Consider the following 17,966-nt stretch of genomic DNA (forward strand, 5'->3'; position numbering starts at 1 on the left):
AGTTCATGGAGTTTAATAGCCCAGTCCATTCACCATGGGGATGAGCGCTCTTGGGTATTGAAATATGTGTCGTGCGAAATACTGTCTCCTAATACTTTAGCTTATGTGGCCAAATGTGATCTTTCATCATTACCCAGGTAGTCAAAATACCTCGGCCCAACAGTGGCTTAAATTCAGCATCTTTCAATTAATGATGCACCAGATTTGGCCTGAGAACACTAGGCTGTTCCCAGGGGCTGACACTGGCCAAAGGCTGGCACATGTTGTGCTAACTGGAGCTGATTTTCCCAAAATCTGTACTCCAAAATTGAACCAAATCTGGCAGCCATATATGAGCCAGACCTGGATCACATTGGGTCCTTTGGTGCCAGAACAAAGCCAAGTGTTTTGTGATCAACCCGACTCTGCAAAGATCAAGCAAAATCACCATTCGTCTGTTTAGAAGCTGTATCTTTGCGGCATTTTGGTAAAATATGCTTATTTGCTTTCTTGCCAAGTGTCAGACAAAGAAAATGGACAACACTCTCACTCACTTGTTGACAAGAAATAGTTACTTCACGTAACTTCAGGTAAATCCACAAGTTGTTTTTACATTTCTGCACTTTAACATGCTAACTGTAATCATGCTAATGGGTGTGTAATGAGCATTACAGCCTCACGGGACCCCTAGCAAAGTTATAACCTTCTAGTCTTGGTAAAGGAATAGTTTTTTATTTTGGGGAAACCGCATGTGAGCTTTAGTGGTGTTGGTAGATGTATTTTGGAACTTTGGGCAGAGCCACGCTAGCTCTTAACCCCTGCTTCCTGTCTTTATGCTAAGCTAAGCAGCTCCGCATTTTGCACACAGATGAGACGGTGTAGTCCCTCATTCGTCAAGGAGTGTTCTATCATAGAAAAGGTTTCAGTCGTAGTCATCTGGACACTGTTTTCAGAATCAAGACGTTTCGGTTCCCATCCGACTGGGCCATCATGGAAACAATTAGGTCAGTTTCAGGTGAAACTAGCTAATCAACAGATACTCAGGTAGATTCCTTTCTGAGGGCAGGGCTTATGTAACACAGAGTAGCTTAAATTTCTGAGTTCCTGGTCCATTTTTTCACAATTGAGAATGACTTCCGGATGGGAGCCGAAACGTCTTGATTCTGAAAACAGTGTCCAGATGACTACGACTGAAACCTTTTCTACGATTTGCACACTGATGCTAGAGTGGTATCGATCTTCTCATCAAACTCTCGGCAAGGAAGTGAATAAGTGCATATCTCAAAATGTCAGACTACTTATTTACCAAAACTGAAAGCGTTAGCAGTCCCATGAGGAAGTAATGGTCCTTACACATGTTAGCACATTATCATGATTATAAGTAGAGGTATCAGAGGTATCCTGTAATGATCTTGGACACGTGGAAAGAGACTTGTTGGTGGTGCTAGATGAAAAGTCAGGGGTTCACCAAAATTATTTCAATTCTTCCAATGGGGACCATAAATGTCTGTGACAAATTTCATCGCAATCCATCCAACAGTAGTCAAGATTCGATCTGGACCAACTGATACTGCCATGCCTTAGAGCCACGTTGCTGAAAAAACAGACATCAGGGAACATCAGAAGGAGTATTCTCTCTAAGATGATAGTTTACAGCAATATATCATGCGGCCCATTTAACATCCTGTCAGTCATCAGCTAATACTTCACTTTGTCCCTGACTGTTTTATTCTGTTTATAAGCTGAGGCTTTGTAGGTTTTGGTGGTAAATGATTGTAGATGCAGGGGATTTGTCAGAGCTTATTGTTGCCCCCTGCCCCTGCTGTGGTTATCTGCACATAAAGCAATAACTGAGCCTGTGTGATAACCTTGCTGTAATGAATAATTTCAGCACCTGGGGGCTTAATCCCTTTATTGGTAGACCTTGAGACTCTTTCTTGTTTTACCTGATAATAAATACACTCTATGAATACTTACCATTGCTTTCTACAATTACTAGATACATCAAACTTGTGCATCCGTTTGTGTTTATGGCTATGTGTAGCACCACCAATAAGTTTTAACTGTCCTCAAAGGTTTAAAGAGCTATTGACCCACAACAAGACAAAGACAAGACAAAAATTAATGCACCCATATTGGCTTCAAGCTTCAGTGAACAAGAATGATTATGAAGTGTGTGTGTGTGTATACAGCATGTGTGTGCTTGTACTTTTCACATTGTGAATCTTTAAAGGTCCAGTGTGCAACATTTAGGAGGAGCTATTGGCAGAAATGGAATATAATATTTATAAGTATGTTTTCATTAGTGTATAATCACCTGAAAATAACAATCGTTGTGTTTTCATTACCATAGAATAAGCTGTTTGCATCTACAGAGGGAGCAGGTCCCCTTCCACGGAGGCCGCCATGTTGCACCGCCATGTTTCTACAGTAGCCCAGAACGGACAAACCAAACACTGCATATGGACAGGGCCTTTCGTGTTTTTTTGTGAATTTTGCGGCCACTGTAGTTTCTGCTACACGCTTGGAAGGGGAGGGTGAGGCGAGCTGTAATCAAATGGTTGCAATCTGCAATTTCACCACTAGATGCCACTAAATCCTACACACTGGACCTTTAAAGTGATGTAACTTTAGGAAAGTGAGAATTTTTTCCTCACTGTGAGTTGGGGTTATGGTTAGATCCAAAATCAATATTGAAAATAGGTTATGGATTTGGGAGATATGAAGTAATTACAATACATGTTTGGCACATACTGTGATCACCATCCACCTATATTTATGCGCATTTTCAATTTGCGCAAAAAAGAACCTGAGTGGAAATGCAAATTTTCTAAATTAAGTTAAAATTTGTGGTACATTTGGATGGAAACCAAGCTACAGATTGGTAGTAGTGAAGAAGCAAAATTGACCTTTTGCTAAGCCCCTTAGTTACTGTTGCTACATCTGTTAAGCTTTCTGTTCTGTATAATAATAAACTCTATTTATACAGCACTTTTCAAAACAAAGTTACAAGGTGCTTTACATGGTGGAACCAAGATTAAAACATTTCAGGCTAAAATAAAATCAGACAATTAACATAATCCTTTTAATCACAAAACATATCACACAAACATTGTAATCCACTTCCAATGTGATGATAATGATGACACTATTGTAAAAATGAATTATACTGCACTGGTTGTGTGTTTGTAGGCCTGATTTCCAACGTAGCAGTTCACAAATTCATTAATTTTCCACATTTGGAAACCTTCATTGGTTAAATTATGACACATTTCTGTATACATACACAGACACACATGCAGTGAACGCCCACAGTGTTGCAAAAATCATGAAGAAGCCTAAATAAAAACCACAAGACAAAATTGTTTGCGTCATCCTTGTGATTATGACTATGTGAGGTACTGCCTGCAGCTGCCGTTCCAGTCAGTTTAAATTTTTTATTTCACTTCAGTTAAGCTTTGATAGATGAAGTGACGTCACTAAAATTCAACTTGGTGCATTCATGTTCCATGGAAGAACCGTGTACTTAAGACCTCCCTACTGGGAGTTACTGTACTGTTTTTTTAGAAGAAGCACTTCAGATTTTGAGGAGTACCAAATTTGTTTCAGGTGTGTAACATTTGGTTGTCATGTTTTATGATCTCTGTGATCTCTAAAGGACGTGGCATGGTGAGAATTAACATTCATTTGCAGACCAGATGGTGGGCCAGGTTTTAATCTTCATGAAAACATGTAATGCAAGCTGAGGAGAACAGCATCAGGTTGGATGCTCATATATCTTCTTTTCCATTTAACATGAAAGGACCCTGACTGCTGATTACAGCTCAGTAGATGTTTATGTACCAAAAACTTATATTGCAAACACAGATTCAAATATGAGCGCATACCTAGTTTGATGCATTTATCTCATAAACTCTCATACGAAAATAGTACCATGGTGTTGGACGGTAATGGATGGTATTTTCAGGTCAGCCAGGATACAGGATTCTAGCCAAGGCACAGACAACAAAATGCACCACGGTACAGCACTTTAACAGGCATTATGTGTCCATTATGTTTCATTATTAGGGTTCAAACCGCAAGTTTGTGTCGGTTTAATATTGTTGTTATTTGTCTTATGCCGCGGCTCAAATTGCCGTGAGCTGGAATGAGCTAGAAACACGAATCTTTGCCCAATAACTGGAAATGATGTGCATGTGCTTCCACAGAAATATGAGCCCCATCGGCCACATGGTGGCGCTGTAATTAAGGCCCAAAAATGCAATTTTGAACAGGCCATGCCGCTCACACCAAAGGTCTGAATGACTTGAAATTTGTCACACTTGTCCAGTTCAATGTGCTCTACAAAAAAAGCCTCTTGGACCACTAAAGTCCGCCTAACTAGATTTTCCGCCATTTTGAATTTTTTGAAAAACACATTTTTTCCTCCTAAACCGTAGGTCCGATTGCTACCAAATTTTGGGTGGATCATCATTGGACCAAGCCTATCAAAAGTAGCGTAAGGCTTCTTGATATCTTATTTAGTTTTCAAGATATTGACCAATGAACTTTAAAAGGGGCGTGGCTCAGCACATAACTAGACCAAAGGCAACAACCGTTGGGCCAATCATCACAAAACTTACAGGATATGTCTACATAACTACCTGAAACATACCCTGGAAATTTCATTAAAATCAACCACTGTAGGGGGCGCTACAAATGCAAAGAATGGGCGTGTGATTGGTCTCACTCTTTCTTTAAGCAGAATTAAAGTAGCTGAAGTGACTTTGCTCGGCCTGAAACCCACTCGCTGCTGCTCTCGCCTTTAGTTTTGCCCGATTGAGCTGCTTCCTTCTGATGAGCGAAAAAGGGCTTGAAGGGCTTGAACCTGCAAATTGCTGCTTGCGGCTATATTTTGGTATTTGTCTTTGTATTAAAGGTGCATAATGCATTTTACCTAAATAATATGGCACAGATATGACACATAACACGTATGCTTTTAGCTGAGGTGTATGCAAATGTGCAGCTGTCATTTTCAGTTTTGTGAAAATGGATTTGGACATCTAGGACTTTATTAGCATTGGTAACATTAATAATATTTAATATGAAACATCAGGTTGTTAGTAGAGTAATAATCAATTACAATACAGTAGATTTAGATACAGTAGATTTATATGTACTTATTGTGAAGCTAAGGTTAATAGGTTATACTGTAATATCATTACAAATGAAAACTACTTTCAGTAAATGCATTAATGTTATAAGCATCCATAGACAAAATACAACTGTCACAGCCATAACCAGTATTGATTTATATAATCATGATGTACAGGAATACATATACACCTGACAGATTGCCAGTCTACTGAACATGAAAATAGCTTTAACTGTCAATACTTACCTGTGATATTAGAAAACATCACAGCACTATTAGGTATAAAAATGTAACTTCTGCCCATTTTTTAAGAGCTTACCACCCCATCTTTACACTACATTATGACGGCATCGAGAATGCTTCATCTCAACCCTGACATCCTAGAAAAGAGGGAATTATAGAAAATGTATCTCTGAGAAGTGAGCCACAATGTCTATACATAATTTAAACTCTGTCTTGATTATAAAATTTGATTTGAGACCATAACTTTTTTTAGTTCAGTTTTTTTTTAAATAAATGCCAATAACTGGGTGTAAGGCAAGTCAATTTATTCATAGAGCACTTTTAAAAACAACAAAAGTTGACCAAAGTACTTTACAGACAGATTAAATTACTGGGTCATTCGACTGATGATTACAATCAAACAAAAACACAGGAATCATCAAATATAAACACAGAAATGATCAAATAAAAACACAGGCATAAATAAGAGGATAAGGATGAGTAAATTAACAAAAGCATATAATATCTTGATAAAATGATTATAACACAAACAGCATTGCACAAAAAACAAATAAAATACAATTAAAAACCAGAGTGTGGCTAGGCATGTCTCCTTGATGACAATTAAGGGGCTAAAGAAAAGAGATGGGTCATTAGACCGTTTTTAAAGGTATCAATGGAGGGGGAAGGCAAACTATTCCACAATTTAGGGCCAACAAACGTGATCGAGCATTTTCAGTGTGGGCGTGTAAGTCCAGTTAATTGAGCTAATTGAGTTCAGGTAATTGACTTGAACCTACTATAGCCTATATAACAGGACTGTGTATTTGCATGTCAAAGTCACCTTACGTCTTTTATTTTGAAGAAACGCGAGGTCAGGTAGTCCACAACTAACTCCGACTTTAGTTTCTGCAAAGTGGGATTTACAACAACACCCACAGCTTTGAACGTCACATCTCACTTTCACCGTCATCTTCCCCGCGTTGCCGGATCTTTCATGTGCGCTCACATTTCGTTGTTTCGATTTTGTCCGTCAGCACCTGAACGCAGCGCTGCTCCCATCTTACGTGAATGCAGCATAACTGTTGAGGTGATCCATGGCAACAGAGGAGCAGCAACCAACCGCTGAGCCTGTCCTACACACTCACTCACTCACACACACACACACACACACACATACCTTTAATCTCTACACACTCTCCGTCAATGTAGCCGGAATGCACCGAGGGGGAATCACTCTTAACGGCTCCCGTTGAGAAATTTCGGTATCAAGGTGACCGACCGGGAGCCAGTCAGCTGCCCGAAAACAGCTCCACATCAGCGCCAGGTGACAGCAGTCAGGACCCGCACCTCGGACTGCTGAAAACGGACACATTTTTTGAACGGACAACATGGTAGTAACTAACGTTTCTGAGGCTTAAATTTACAAATTTCACCCTTTGGTGTATTATTATCTGGAGCCGAGCAAAATGAAACTAATTTTTTAACAGTTTGTGGGCTAAAAAGGCTTCATATTTCTGATTATATTTTGTTGTGTCTCGGCAAAACTCCGATACTGTCCCAGTCCTCTCCACCGCTCTCTAACAGTCTCAATTGCAGCGTCCAGTTTATTATTACAGCACATATCTCTCTTGAACATCTGAAGCATCATAGTGAAGATGGCGACTGGGTCGGGTTGGCAGCAGTATTACTGCCCTGCCGGTCAGGGGAAATTTAGTTCATCCTCGGCATCCAGCATGTCCTTTCAGACCGGCATCGCCCTGGAATATACCCAAGACCTGCACCTGAAGATGAGCAAGAAAATAGCACAGCTAACAAAGGTAAGGAGTGTTAGTATGAGGCCTATTCACTGTTTCCACGAAGTGTATCAATCCTTGGGTTAGACCCTGTACCTCCGGTTCTTGTGTGAGAACTGGGCACCAAACTCCGTTAGGATTTTTTCTTATTTAGTACTCCATCTCTTATTGCTAAACATACCTAACAGGTATAACAACATTTAGATTTCTTCCTGAATTTCAAGAATCTTTTAGTACTTTCGGCGTTCATATAACACAAAAAGCAGTAATTGTCCTGATCAAAATAATTAACTTTTACACTTGGTTCATACTGCTCACCACAGCCATATTTTGGTGGAGGGAAACTGGGAATCAGAGCATTTTAATGAAAATACATGCTGCTTGGTATTTTAATTGTACACCGAATTAAAATGCAGCTACCGTTTTTTCTTAAAATATCTTACGACACGTGATAAAAGCATGCTTTGAAGTCAATCAGCAAAGAAGCCTAAAACTGAAATCCTTAAACGGAGTTTGGAGAAAATTCCGGTTCTTACTAGAAACAACGGCACGCTCGGGAGATATGAGCTCGGCTGCCTGAAGGCAAACCCGCTCTGTTCGGACGCTGCATCCATCAATAGCGGGTCATTAGCCACGACAATAATCAGATCAGTCATTAATCATTAACACTGACTGTGCTGGCATATTGTATTACTTGCACATGTTAATGTAGTTCTGGGGACCTTTTATAAATAATGATGCAGCTAAATAAGGCACTTCCTCCAAACTTTGATCCCTCTTGATGACAAGCAGTAGACTTGAAAATGAGACAGTCTTGCCGATAACTGGGCATTTGAATATCCTGTTACAGCCGCAGGCTGCAATTCCCTTTACCCCCCCTTATTTGCTTCTTTATAATATTTTATTCTATGCCTTGCAAGTCCCCTGTTGTTATGCCAGAGCATATGTGTGTTGAATTACAATTTTTGTGTGCCTTTTGATGTATATTACAGTTTAATATTTATTCATACAGCATGTAATCTTTAGTTCCAGGGGAATATGTGTACTGTTAATTATAGTATATATTAGATTTAGGAGCTCATTAACTGGAATTAGTTAAACATTTTACTTGCTTTGGCCCAGCTGACTAGGTTGTTATATTTCTACAGGACTGTACCTGTGGGCTTTCAAGGGCATTTCAAATGCTTTTTGCTCTGAGGAGCAGTGCTTTCATCTCTCACTTGCCAAAATGACAGGGCTCCAGCTTTTAACACAGGTAGCAACCTCTCCACAACATACACTGTTGTGTCGCTCCAGTCTGTCATTAAAATCAAGCTGTAGGTCCACCGGTGTCTCACACATGTTTCCAGGTGGCTTTTTGGAGATGCCTCCTCTTTGCTACTGAAGGATCTGACACCTCAGGTCGGTTATATCCTCCATGGATTCACTCCTAACACTAACATAAGATTTGTGCCCTCAGTATTTCTCTTTGTGCTGAGGAAGTGGAGGCTGAAAAAAATCATTATTCAGCAGCCTTGGGCTAGGTGCGTGCCAAGCCTTAGTGCAGTATGGGCTCTTTAAAGTCACATTGAAATGGGTAAAAAAAGGCTTTTTCACCTTGTTAGCTAATTCTCCATGTGATATTGATCCAGTATACCTATTTTACAATAAAATAGGTATACTGTTTACACACATTATATTTTCTTATTTTTTTATGTATAAGTATTTTTTACTTCTTACTTTTTTGTTTTATTTTACCAGTAGGCATACTATACATAACGATTTCAACCAACAAACCTTGAGCCACTCACATTATTTAGCCGATAATCTAGAAACATCTAAGCTTTAAACTATTGGTGCTATTCAGATGCAATCTCAAGGAAATAATTGTGTGAAATATTCAGCATAGCTAAGTTTAATACTGTATTGTTATTTAAAATAAAGCTAATTCGATTAACGTTTTTTTCCAAGCAATTTTGTGATGCTTTAAATTCTTATTTGCAACTACAGACGTTTCAGAGTGGCAGGTTGGCAAAATTGAAATAGTAGTAAAAACCTCTTTTACTTTACGTAAGGAATCATAGTTCTGTCACAGTGGCTGAATTTGATTTATTTTGCAGAATCCAGAATATGTACAAGCCCAGTAAACAATGGTTTGTTAACGCTGGGTTAAATTTGGTTGAAAAGTGAAAAATATGAAGATTACTAAGTCACACATCACCGCTGGTTTAACAGCATTTAAATGACTTTACCTCCATGATGAAATATTGTTTTGTTTTAACCTAGACGTGTAGATTTATTGACCAAATGACCAAATAGGGCACAGAAAATTACCAAAAACAATGCTTACTGGAAAGAATTATGCACAAAACAATAATGTGACCTTTAACATTTCTGTTCATTCCTTTGAGGGACAGGACGAGCATACAGTATAGGCTAGTATCAGTGTCCAGATTTCAAGACACTGATGCTTTTGTAAACCTCTGCCAAGGATTACTTGTATTACATTGTGAAATTTAAAACTCAAATATTAACATTGAATGCATCATCATGCAGTGTTATAACGCTGTATAAAGAGATGAATTTCACACAATGCCTTTACAATTAGTTTTTATGGACATTTTTGTTAGTCCCTCATCAAATGAATCATTGAATAATCCATCACGAAGGAAAAATAAGAATTTCAAGCATAGTGATCACAAAATTGCTTATGAAAAGTCCAAATTTTATCAGCTTTATTTGAAATAACAATACAATATTAAACCTAGTTACATTTCATATTTCATACAGTTATTTCCTTGATGATGGCATCAGAATATTATCAGGTAAAAGCTGTGGTGAACAGTATTTCCAACTAGTTTACCAACTAAAACAAAAGTGAATGGTATTTTCATATGTCAAGTCACACGCTTCCCACACATTCCCACGGGCGTCACATCTGAGTCTCGTGTCTCCCGTGCCTTGTTGTATTAGGCCACAACAATGCAGGGGAACAGGCCATCTGCTCACACTGACCGCTGATCTCTGTGGAGTGAGAGCTGCGTTCAGGAATAAATAGCAACCTTGAAACCTCTCCGAGCAGCTCTCTGACACACTGCAGGCTGAATGATTTCTGGCTTTCTGGCTGGATGACTCCAGAGTGATTGAGGCATCTGAATTTTTTATCTCATATTTTGACTGGCCTACTTGAATCCTGTCCTTACTAGCCTGTTTGCATATTGCGATTGATCAAGATTAGTTCCTTTTTTAGTTTTTACACTCTTATATTGTGAATTTCTTGTTCCTTTCCTTGTTATATTTTGGGACATTTTGACTGGCCTATTCCTCTTTGATTCTGAGTTCCGATGATCATCTGCTCTTTAGTAATGCACCAATACAAAAGTACAGTACCAAGGGGAAAAGGGACTGGAGCGCAGACAAAAGTACAGTGTGCAGCAATGTTGTCAGTTCAGTGCACCTAGTGCCTAGCTGTGACGCAAACGTTGGCTCTATATGCTTTTGCAGGGATTTCATGCAAAGTCAGTAAATCAGTCATTGATCACTATTCTCCTGCGGCATTGAATTTCATGATTCGTAATGCAAGACTTGTTTGCTGCCACTGTTATTTAAGACTTCTTGCAGTAATTTTTAATCCCACAAAGCTGCTTTCCGGCCCTTTGTGTAGTTCAGGCTCTGCAAGGATTTTGCTGTCATACTCTCTGATGGCTTTGCCTTTATTGTAGTGCCTCTGTAGGCAATGTAGGGGTTTTGCTGCTATGGCAACAAGTTTTATATAAATTATAATTCAGGGCAGTGGCATGTAAGAAGTGGGCCATGGATTTTTAAATGAACAAGCCTCACTTTGTAGCCAGTAAATCAGGACTGAAGTTTCTGGCTGGTGTCAGACCACTGGGAAACAGAGAGGGCTGCATGTCATTTTGCATCGTCCGGAGAATGTCTTATAACAAATGTATTACTTGTCTTGTATTACCTAGCCTTGTGTGTGTGTGTGTGTGTGTGTGTGTGTGTGTGTGTGTGTGTGTGTGCGCGCGCATGTGTGTCATCAGCAATGCCTGACTGACTTTACTGTCAAAGTGAGTCAGAAATAGACCTCTGAGCCCTCATGTATTTCTGGACAAAGGGATTGAAAGAGACAGAGAGTGAAATACTGTAGTGTGTGTGTGTGTGTGTGTGTGTGTGTGTGTGTACAGTGTTTGCAAGTCATATTCTGTAGCACTGCAGCACTATCAGCATCATCGGGCACATAAACAAAGTAGGTTTCAGATGCTGAAGAATTAGAAAAACTACTTTTTAACCACGACATTAAAAACTCTGCCGATATCCTCCTGCCTGCTCTTCAACATTTCTGAAGCTTTGCTAAATCTAGGCTCTGTCAGTTCTTTATGAAATTGTGCAGCAGATACTGCAGAATCAGCTTGGGTGTACAGATACCACACAGATATCGGCTTTTATTATTATTTATTTTATTATTGAAAATTACAGATATGATTTTTAAAAACAATGGCTTGAAAAACTACTGGAATCCAGTGAAACATTATTCCACTCAAGTATGCATGAGTATGCAGACTGAAATGGTCTGTATTGTAGTGCAAAGCATACAGACTGATCCAAACTGAGATAATGAGAGGACTGGGTGTTATCCTCTGATAATGCATTATTCTGGTTTGATCATTATCGATCAGCATTGGTCCTTTTTGTTATTCATGTTTTTCTTCATGCATCCATCCTCTCAAAACTGAAAAGTGTTGCTCCTTTCTCTGCCTGTGCTTCTTACCAAAGAAGAAACAGATGAAAATTCACACAAACTGCTGTGATTCTATTCGATAAAAAGGTGGAAAATATTGACATAATAGTCTACCCATTTTGTATAGGCTAAACTTGGTAGAAATAGGACCCTTATCACCAGAAATGTGTGTGTGTGTGTCTGTACCAGTCTCGTTCATTGAGTGACTGTATTGGCTGAAAATACTGCTGAAAACACACAAATACGCTGTCATCACTTGGCAGCAACATTAAAGCCGAAATGTATGCGCGCGCGCGTGTGTGTGTGTGTGTGTGTGCATGTGTGTGAGTTGATGCCATAATCCAGGGGTGGTAGTGCAGTGATCTGAGTAGCCGGGGCAGGGTTAGAGAGCAGATGGTCAGAGCAACATGACTCCAGACTTGGGAATAGAGTAGGGCTGATCCAGTAGGGATTTTAAGGTCCGATACTGCTCATTCAAAACCAGAGCTGCAGTATGTGTGTTGCAGTTGCATTTTGTTCCAATATTCAAGATTTTTAATTTTGAAAATTTTCACTAAAATATGTATATTTTCAAATTTAAAATGCATAATTTTCCTGACAAATCTATCAAACAAATTAAATAGTAGAATATAAAAATGTGTTCAGTTGTGTGCATATAAAAAAAAAATACCCCTACCACTACAATTTCCACTGCTGCTGCTGATACTGTTATTACCCTTAGTATTAGTATTATTAGTCGTAAATCGTAAATTTCAAGGATACTCCCAAGACACAGATTAGAAGCAGCTACTGTACATTGGCTATTGAGATGTTACTTCTTGTATGAAGAAAATTACTGATTTTGTTGAATTTTGGTATTTAATGCACCTCCACCTATTTCATGGAGAGTAACTGCTCTAACGGTGTGAAAGATGCAGCGTAAGAGAGACGACAAAACAAGATGAGTGACATCTCATTATAAGCTGTTATTTATCACAGCAAACAGGAAGTGCAAGGAGGAGTGATGTCACCGTTTTGGTCCTGAGAGTCTTTTCTGGAGGTGACAAACTGGAAGGATTGCCCCTCACAGCAGCTGAAAGTACTCACTATGAATTTCAACTTTGTTATCTCTAAATATAACTTTAACAATGAAAACACAGGGGAGATTGGTGTGTGTGTGTGTGTGTGCATGGCGGCCTGCTGCTGCTGCTGTGAGGAGTACAGCTTATTAACCTCTGCAGGATGCTCCTTCACTGATTGTCACAATTCTGTCAGATTTCATTAAGATATGCCCACACACACACACACACACACACACACTTACACTGAAACACACATGCAGAGAGACAGGGAGATAGATAGGGGGAGAGAGAGGGGCATATTGGCCTCAAGCACTATCTAGTACAAATAAAACACTCCCGACATGCCTGTTGACTTACACACACATGCCTGGACACACACACATACACAGTGGCTCATGGATTCGCGAGGTGTGTATGGAGGATGATTTGATGAGTCATTCTTAATGTTTGACCTTGAATGTTTCCTCTGCCTTCGGACAGCCAGAAGCCACACTTCTATTACTCTTCTCTGGCCCGTTGCAGTTGGCTGATGCAGCAGCCAATCGTGTTGCAGTAACAGGCGAGACATAGAGCCAATGCTTGATTGGGCTGTTATATACGGATGATATATCAGACAAATATTCTGTTGTCTTTGTGGAAAGTCTCATAAGAGTCGATCAGTGTCTTCCACCTCCGATATGATGGAGGTTTGTCTGTAAACACAGCCAGTGTGTTTTTATTATTACTGTTATGAGATATCTGACCTGAGAACTCACTCCAGCGTGATATGGTGGGATTGTACTCAACAGACTGTAAAAGCTGTAATGAAACCTGCCTCACTGATTCACTGAATGACTAATGGTAATGTAAGGTTTTAGGGCATGAAATTACAGTTATTGTATCACACAATATATGGCATACCAGTGGCTTTAATCCAAAGTTATTAATATTGGCTTGCCATTACTTCCATCACTCTGTCACATCACACAAGTGTTATCGCTGGTTTGTGACTCAACATCCTTGAACTGAATATTGAATAAGTAGTGTATTCATTTTGTAGAAGCTGTCTTTTTAGGTGCTTCTTTGAGCGTATTTTATTAATGACATTCAATCAAAAATATTAGTGTTGATATCTGAAAAGACATCCCTGTTAAAAGCCCCTGTTTATAGACACACAGAGAAGAAGCTGATCTTATCACAATTTTTTCTGAGGAGCCTCAGGTGTTTTACACCTGTCTGCTCCTCTTTCTCCACTTCTTTTGTAATACCCTTGCTCTCTGTGTTCATTGTTGTTCGGCAGAGAAGGAGGAATCTGTCTTAGCTCAGTGAGGTTTTAGCTTGTTCAAAGCTAACGCAAAACCAAACACGATTATGAACAGGATATTTCCTTCACCTTTATGAGCCAGCAGTATGTTACACATCATTGCTTTGCCACAAATCGCCTGCAACAAGCCTTGTGCAGCACAGGATTGTTTAACTGTGAGGGCTTTCAGGTGATGTAACAGTCCTTCTGGTGGCCATATTGAAAGGCAGCAGCTTGTGAGCAACAGCAGCTGTGCAGAGTTGTGTTTATAGATGTACAACATATCCAAGCCATCAGAGCTGGAACAGAAACAGTAGATTGTTGGACAATTTCTGCATTCTGCATGTGTGCTGTTTTTGACCAAGAAAAGATCATTTCATTACCAATCCATACAGTTGATTCGGGGCTAAAATAATGTTGGTACAGTGTGTTTGGCAGTGTAACAACGCTATCTGATTAGCTATCAATTACCATCCCGTTACCACCAGATCGCTAATGAAAGAAATCTAAAAACATATTTAAAACTTTACTGAACTGATGTAGAGCCCTTTTCAGATGTCTTTAATTTTATAACTGTGTGATAAATGTTTCATTATTTGCTCACATCTCGCTGCCATATTTGTGACACATCTGCAAAACCATTTAATGTATTGCATTCCCAAACTCTTACAGATTTCAAAATAGCTAGTTCTATTATTCACTCATTCACTTTGTCATACAACACACAAGGTAGCTGATTCTCGCTGAAAATCCCATATACAATCCATCATTAATGACAACTGCAGGCCAGGTTTCTCCTCTCCTTGCCCATTTCATTTTACATCAAACTAATCTCTTCTGCCTTCTTCTGTTCCTGTTTATTTCAGCCAAGGAACCTGCCTGGATGTGGCTTAACCCACTATATAGTCAAGACAAATAATTAGAAAGTATGATCTTAATGCATGTGATTTATTTTTATTTTTGTTGTTGTTGTTGTTGCATAAAATGGTCCCATATTGATTTATAAATACTCTACACTATATATTGGTATTGATTGATTGATCAATGCCTTAAATGGGTAAATATCTGAATCAGCCTTCAAAAACTGATTTTGACTGAAAGCCACTGCAAAGTCTAGACCTCCCAACTTGACACCAGCCCACACATTTAACTAGAAAAGGGAGCTTTTTGGCAGACATTGTCAGTAGAGTATACATCTGGATTTTAGAGGCTAAAGTCTGCTATGACTTTCTCTTCACTTCTTGGCAGCAGTGTGAGTCTACATGGCCACCAGGGACCTGTCTTTACTCACCAGCTTTTGTTTCTCTTTCCTGATGGGAGAGACAGACAAAGATCACCCAACACTAGCAGTTAACCTTCTTTTTTACCGTTTTTAAAACTCAGAGGAACATCTGCAGCTACAGGCAGTGGCTTCCACATTAGGCATCTGCTGAGCAACGTGAAACACATTACATTTTACTCAGCGGGTTTACTGAATTTATGTCAGTCTGTCAACTGTTAACAAATGTATAACAGTTGATCTTTCAAATATATTAAATTCTAAGATGATGAATTTTATAGCCTACGTAATTTAGTTTGTAAAAACAGTTACATTCTGTTGGACAGACAGTGTAGCCATTGCTGCCACAACAAATAAAGCATTTTTAGTAGTTTTATTTATTTAGCTAACACACTCAATGTTTTGATGAGTTGCACTACTTCCGATAATGAACAAAACAGTGGTAGTAGTAATATGTTGTGTAAAAGGAATGAGAGATCATTTTGATGAATGACAAAGTATGTATATCACGGTGTTCCTGTTAACAATAAATGGTTTCCAAATGTGTGAAATTGTTGGGTCAACTTTTCTGTTTCACAAACTCAGTCTTTGATTGTATTCACATGGGTTTTCATTACATCTGGGATGTACAATTTTTAGCCGGGACCTTACCTGATTAGACTGAGTATGATTTGGACCCGTTTAAGACCTCTTCTATACACTGCAGACAGGTCTCTAATTTACTGCTTACAGTAGTCATCACTACACATGTGATGTTGTAGACCTATACTTCATGTCTTTGATGTATATTATTAAATGCTGCTACAAGAGGCTAACCCTAACCCTAATTTCCACACAAGGATGAATAAAGTTTCATCTTAACAAGTCTCTGTGTCACACTATAATCAGCCACAAAGCGACACTTGTCAATGATTGGCCAGGAGTGTAACTTCAGTCAGTTGGATGAGAAATGTAGAGAAAGGAATCATCTGCATATTGTGACACTTTTTTGACACTAAAGAAGCCTGTGTGATGCCCTGAAATAATGTATGATCATATCCATATCATGATGATTATATATTAACCAAATGGGTTGATGATGATTGATTTGCCTTTCTTTCCGTCCTTCTTTCAGTTTTTATTTGCCCTTTCTTTCTCTTCTTTTTTCATTTTACTGAAGACTATGCCCGTCTTGGCTCTTTCTAGAATTGGCAGGCTTGTTTACCCCTCTCTCCTTCACATCCTCTCTCCATGTCTCTGTTTATCTGTCTGTCCTTCCCTCAAGCTAAAGGACATCCAAACAACAGCAGGGCTCGCTATGACTTCACCCAGCTAGTCTATCTTCCCATTAAGATAAGATGAAACTGATCCCTGAGGGGATATTTGGGCCATTATAACAGCAAACAGTGACTGGACACAACAAATGATACACATGCATAGTCATGTTAGGATAATAACTGGACACTTATATTATAAAATGCTTATAAAGGAAACTTAGTGTAAATTGAATATGTTCTGTATGGCTGAGAAATTTTAAAATGTTGAGACTTTGGAAGTGAGCAAGTGAGAAGTGGAAAACAGGAATAGAAGAGTCTAATACCCTCTCCACTTTATCTTCCGTTGCCATAGCGACACAATAGTTTTTGCAATTCATCAGTCAGAGCCATGTGTCTGTAGAAGTCAGCAGTTTGTGCAAAATATATTAAGATAAAAAAAAATTTCCACAATCCATATTAATTTAACAAAATCAACAATTCAGGCTGTACTATGGGAAATTCCTGACCCTTGATTGACTCCATTAGAGGGATGATAGAAGGGGAGGAAACGCTGATAGGAGAAAATAAAATTGACCATATTCTCAAAAGGGGTTGTTATAACTCATTTGAGTATTGCAGGCGATTACCCTAAATATCTATTTATCCACACAGTATTCTGAACCATCTTTAACCTGAGTGGCTGACTGCTTGACAGTCCCATGACTCTGCATTCCTCCTTTTAATCCGTTCTCTGAGTGGTGGTTTATGTCCAATCAATAAGGCTTATTCTCCACAAATGCTTACATTGCTTCTCTTTGCTTCTTTGTACCTTACAGTAAGTTAGATGTTTCTTTAATTCATTTTTGTTCCTTGTTCCTTGGTGTTTTTTCCTTCTTTATAGTGCATGTTGCAGCATTAGAGGCAGTCCAGTTTGGCTAGGTGCACAGTAAAGCATTAAACCTAAATGTCATGATTTGAATAGCTATAATGCCAGTGGTGGTTCACAAATGAATATGCTTGTCCAGAACTTCGTCTTTAAAAAAAAAGTGCTTACAACTGTGAGGTTTTAGCCATTTATCTATAATTAAGCAGCCCCAGGCAAAAGTTTCAGTTAAAAATCCACCTATCTAATCCACCTAATCAAAAAGTAGGGCTGCAACAAAAGCTTCCCAGCTTCAGTAACCGAGGAGCTGTAGATTCACCCTATTTGTCCAAATTAAATTCTGTTGTTGATATGGGCACCTCGTTGCCCAGA

The 17,966-nt window shown here is 39.0% G+C and overlaps 1 protein-coding gene across 3 annotated transcripts in view; it reads left to right on the forward strand.

The window, feature by feature from the left end:
* Positions 1–5,938: 5,938 nt before the first annotated feature.
* fam184ab (family with sequence similarity 184 member Ab) overlaps positions 5,939–17,966 on the forward strand; it is a 136,139-nt gene continuing 124,111 nt past the window's right edge. The window contains exon 1 of one of the 3 annotated variants that reach the window (XM_044168929.1): positions 5,939–7,155. In XM_044168929.1, the coding sequence (XP_044024864.1) occupies positions 6,994–7,155 (162 nt within the window). In that variant the 5' untranslated portion in view covers positions 5,939–6,993. The remainder of the gene's footprint in view (positions 7,156–17,966) is intronic. The other 2 variants (XM_044168930.1, XM_044168931.1) reach the window with 2 other exon arrangements.

Source organism: Siniperca chuatsi, linkage group LG16 (assembly GCF_020085105.1).
Source record: "Siniperca chuatsi isolate FFG_IHB_CAS linkage group LG16, ASM2008510v1, whole genome shotgun sequence".
NCBI classification, from domain to species: Eukaryota; Metazoa; Chordata; class Actinopteri; order Centrarchiformes; family Sinipercidae; genus Siniperca; species Siniperca chuatsi.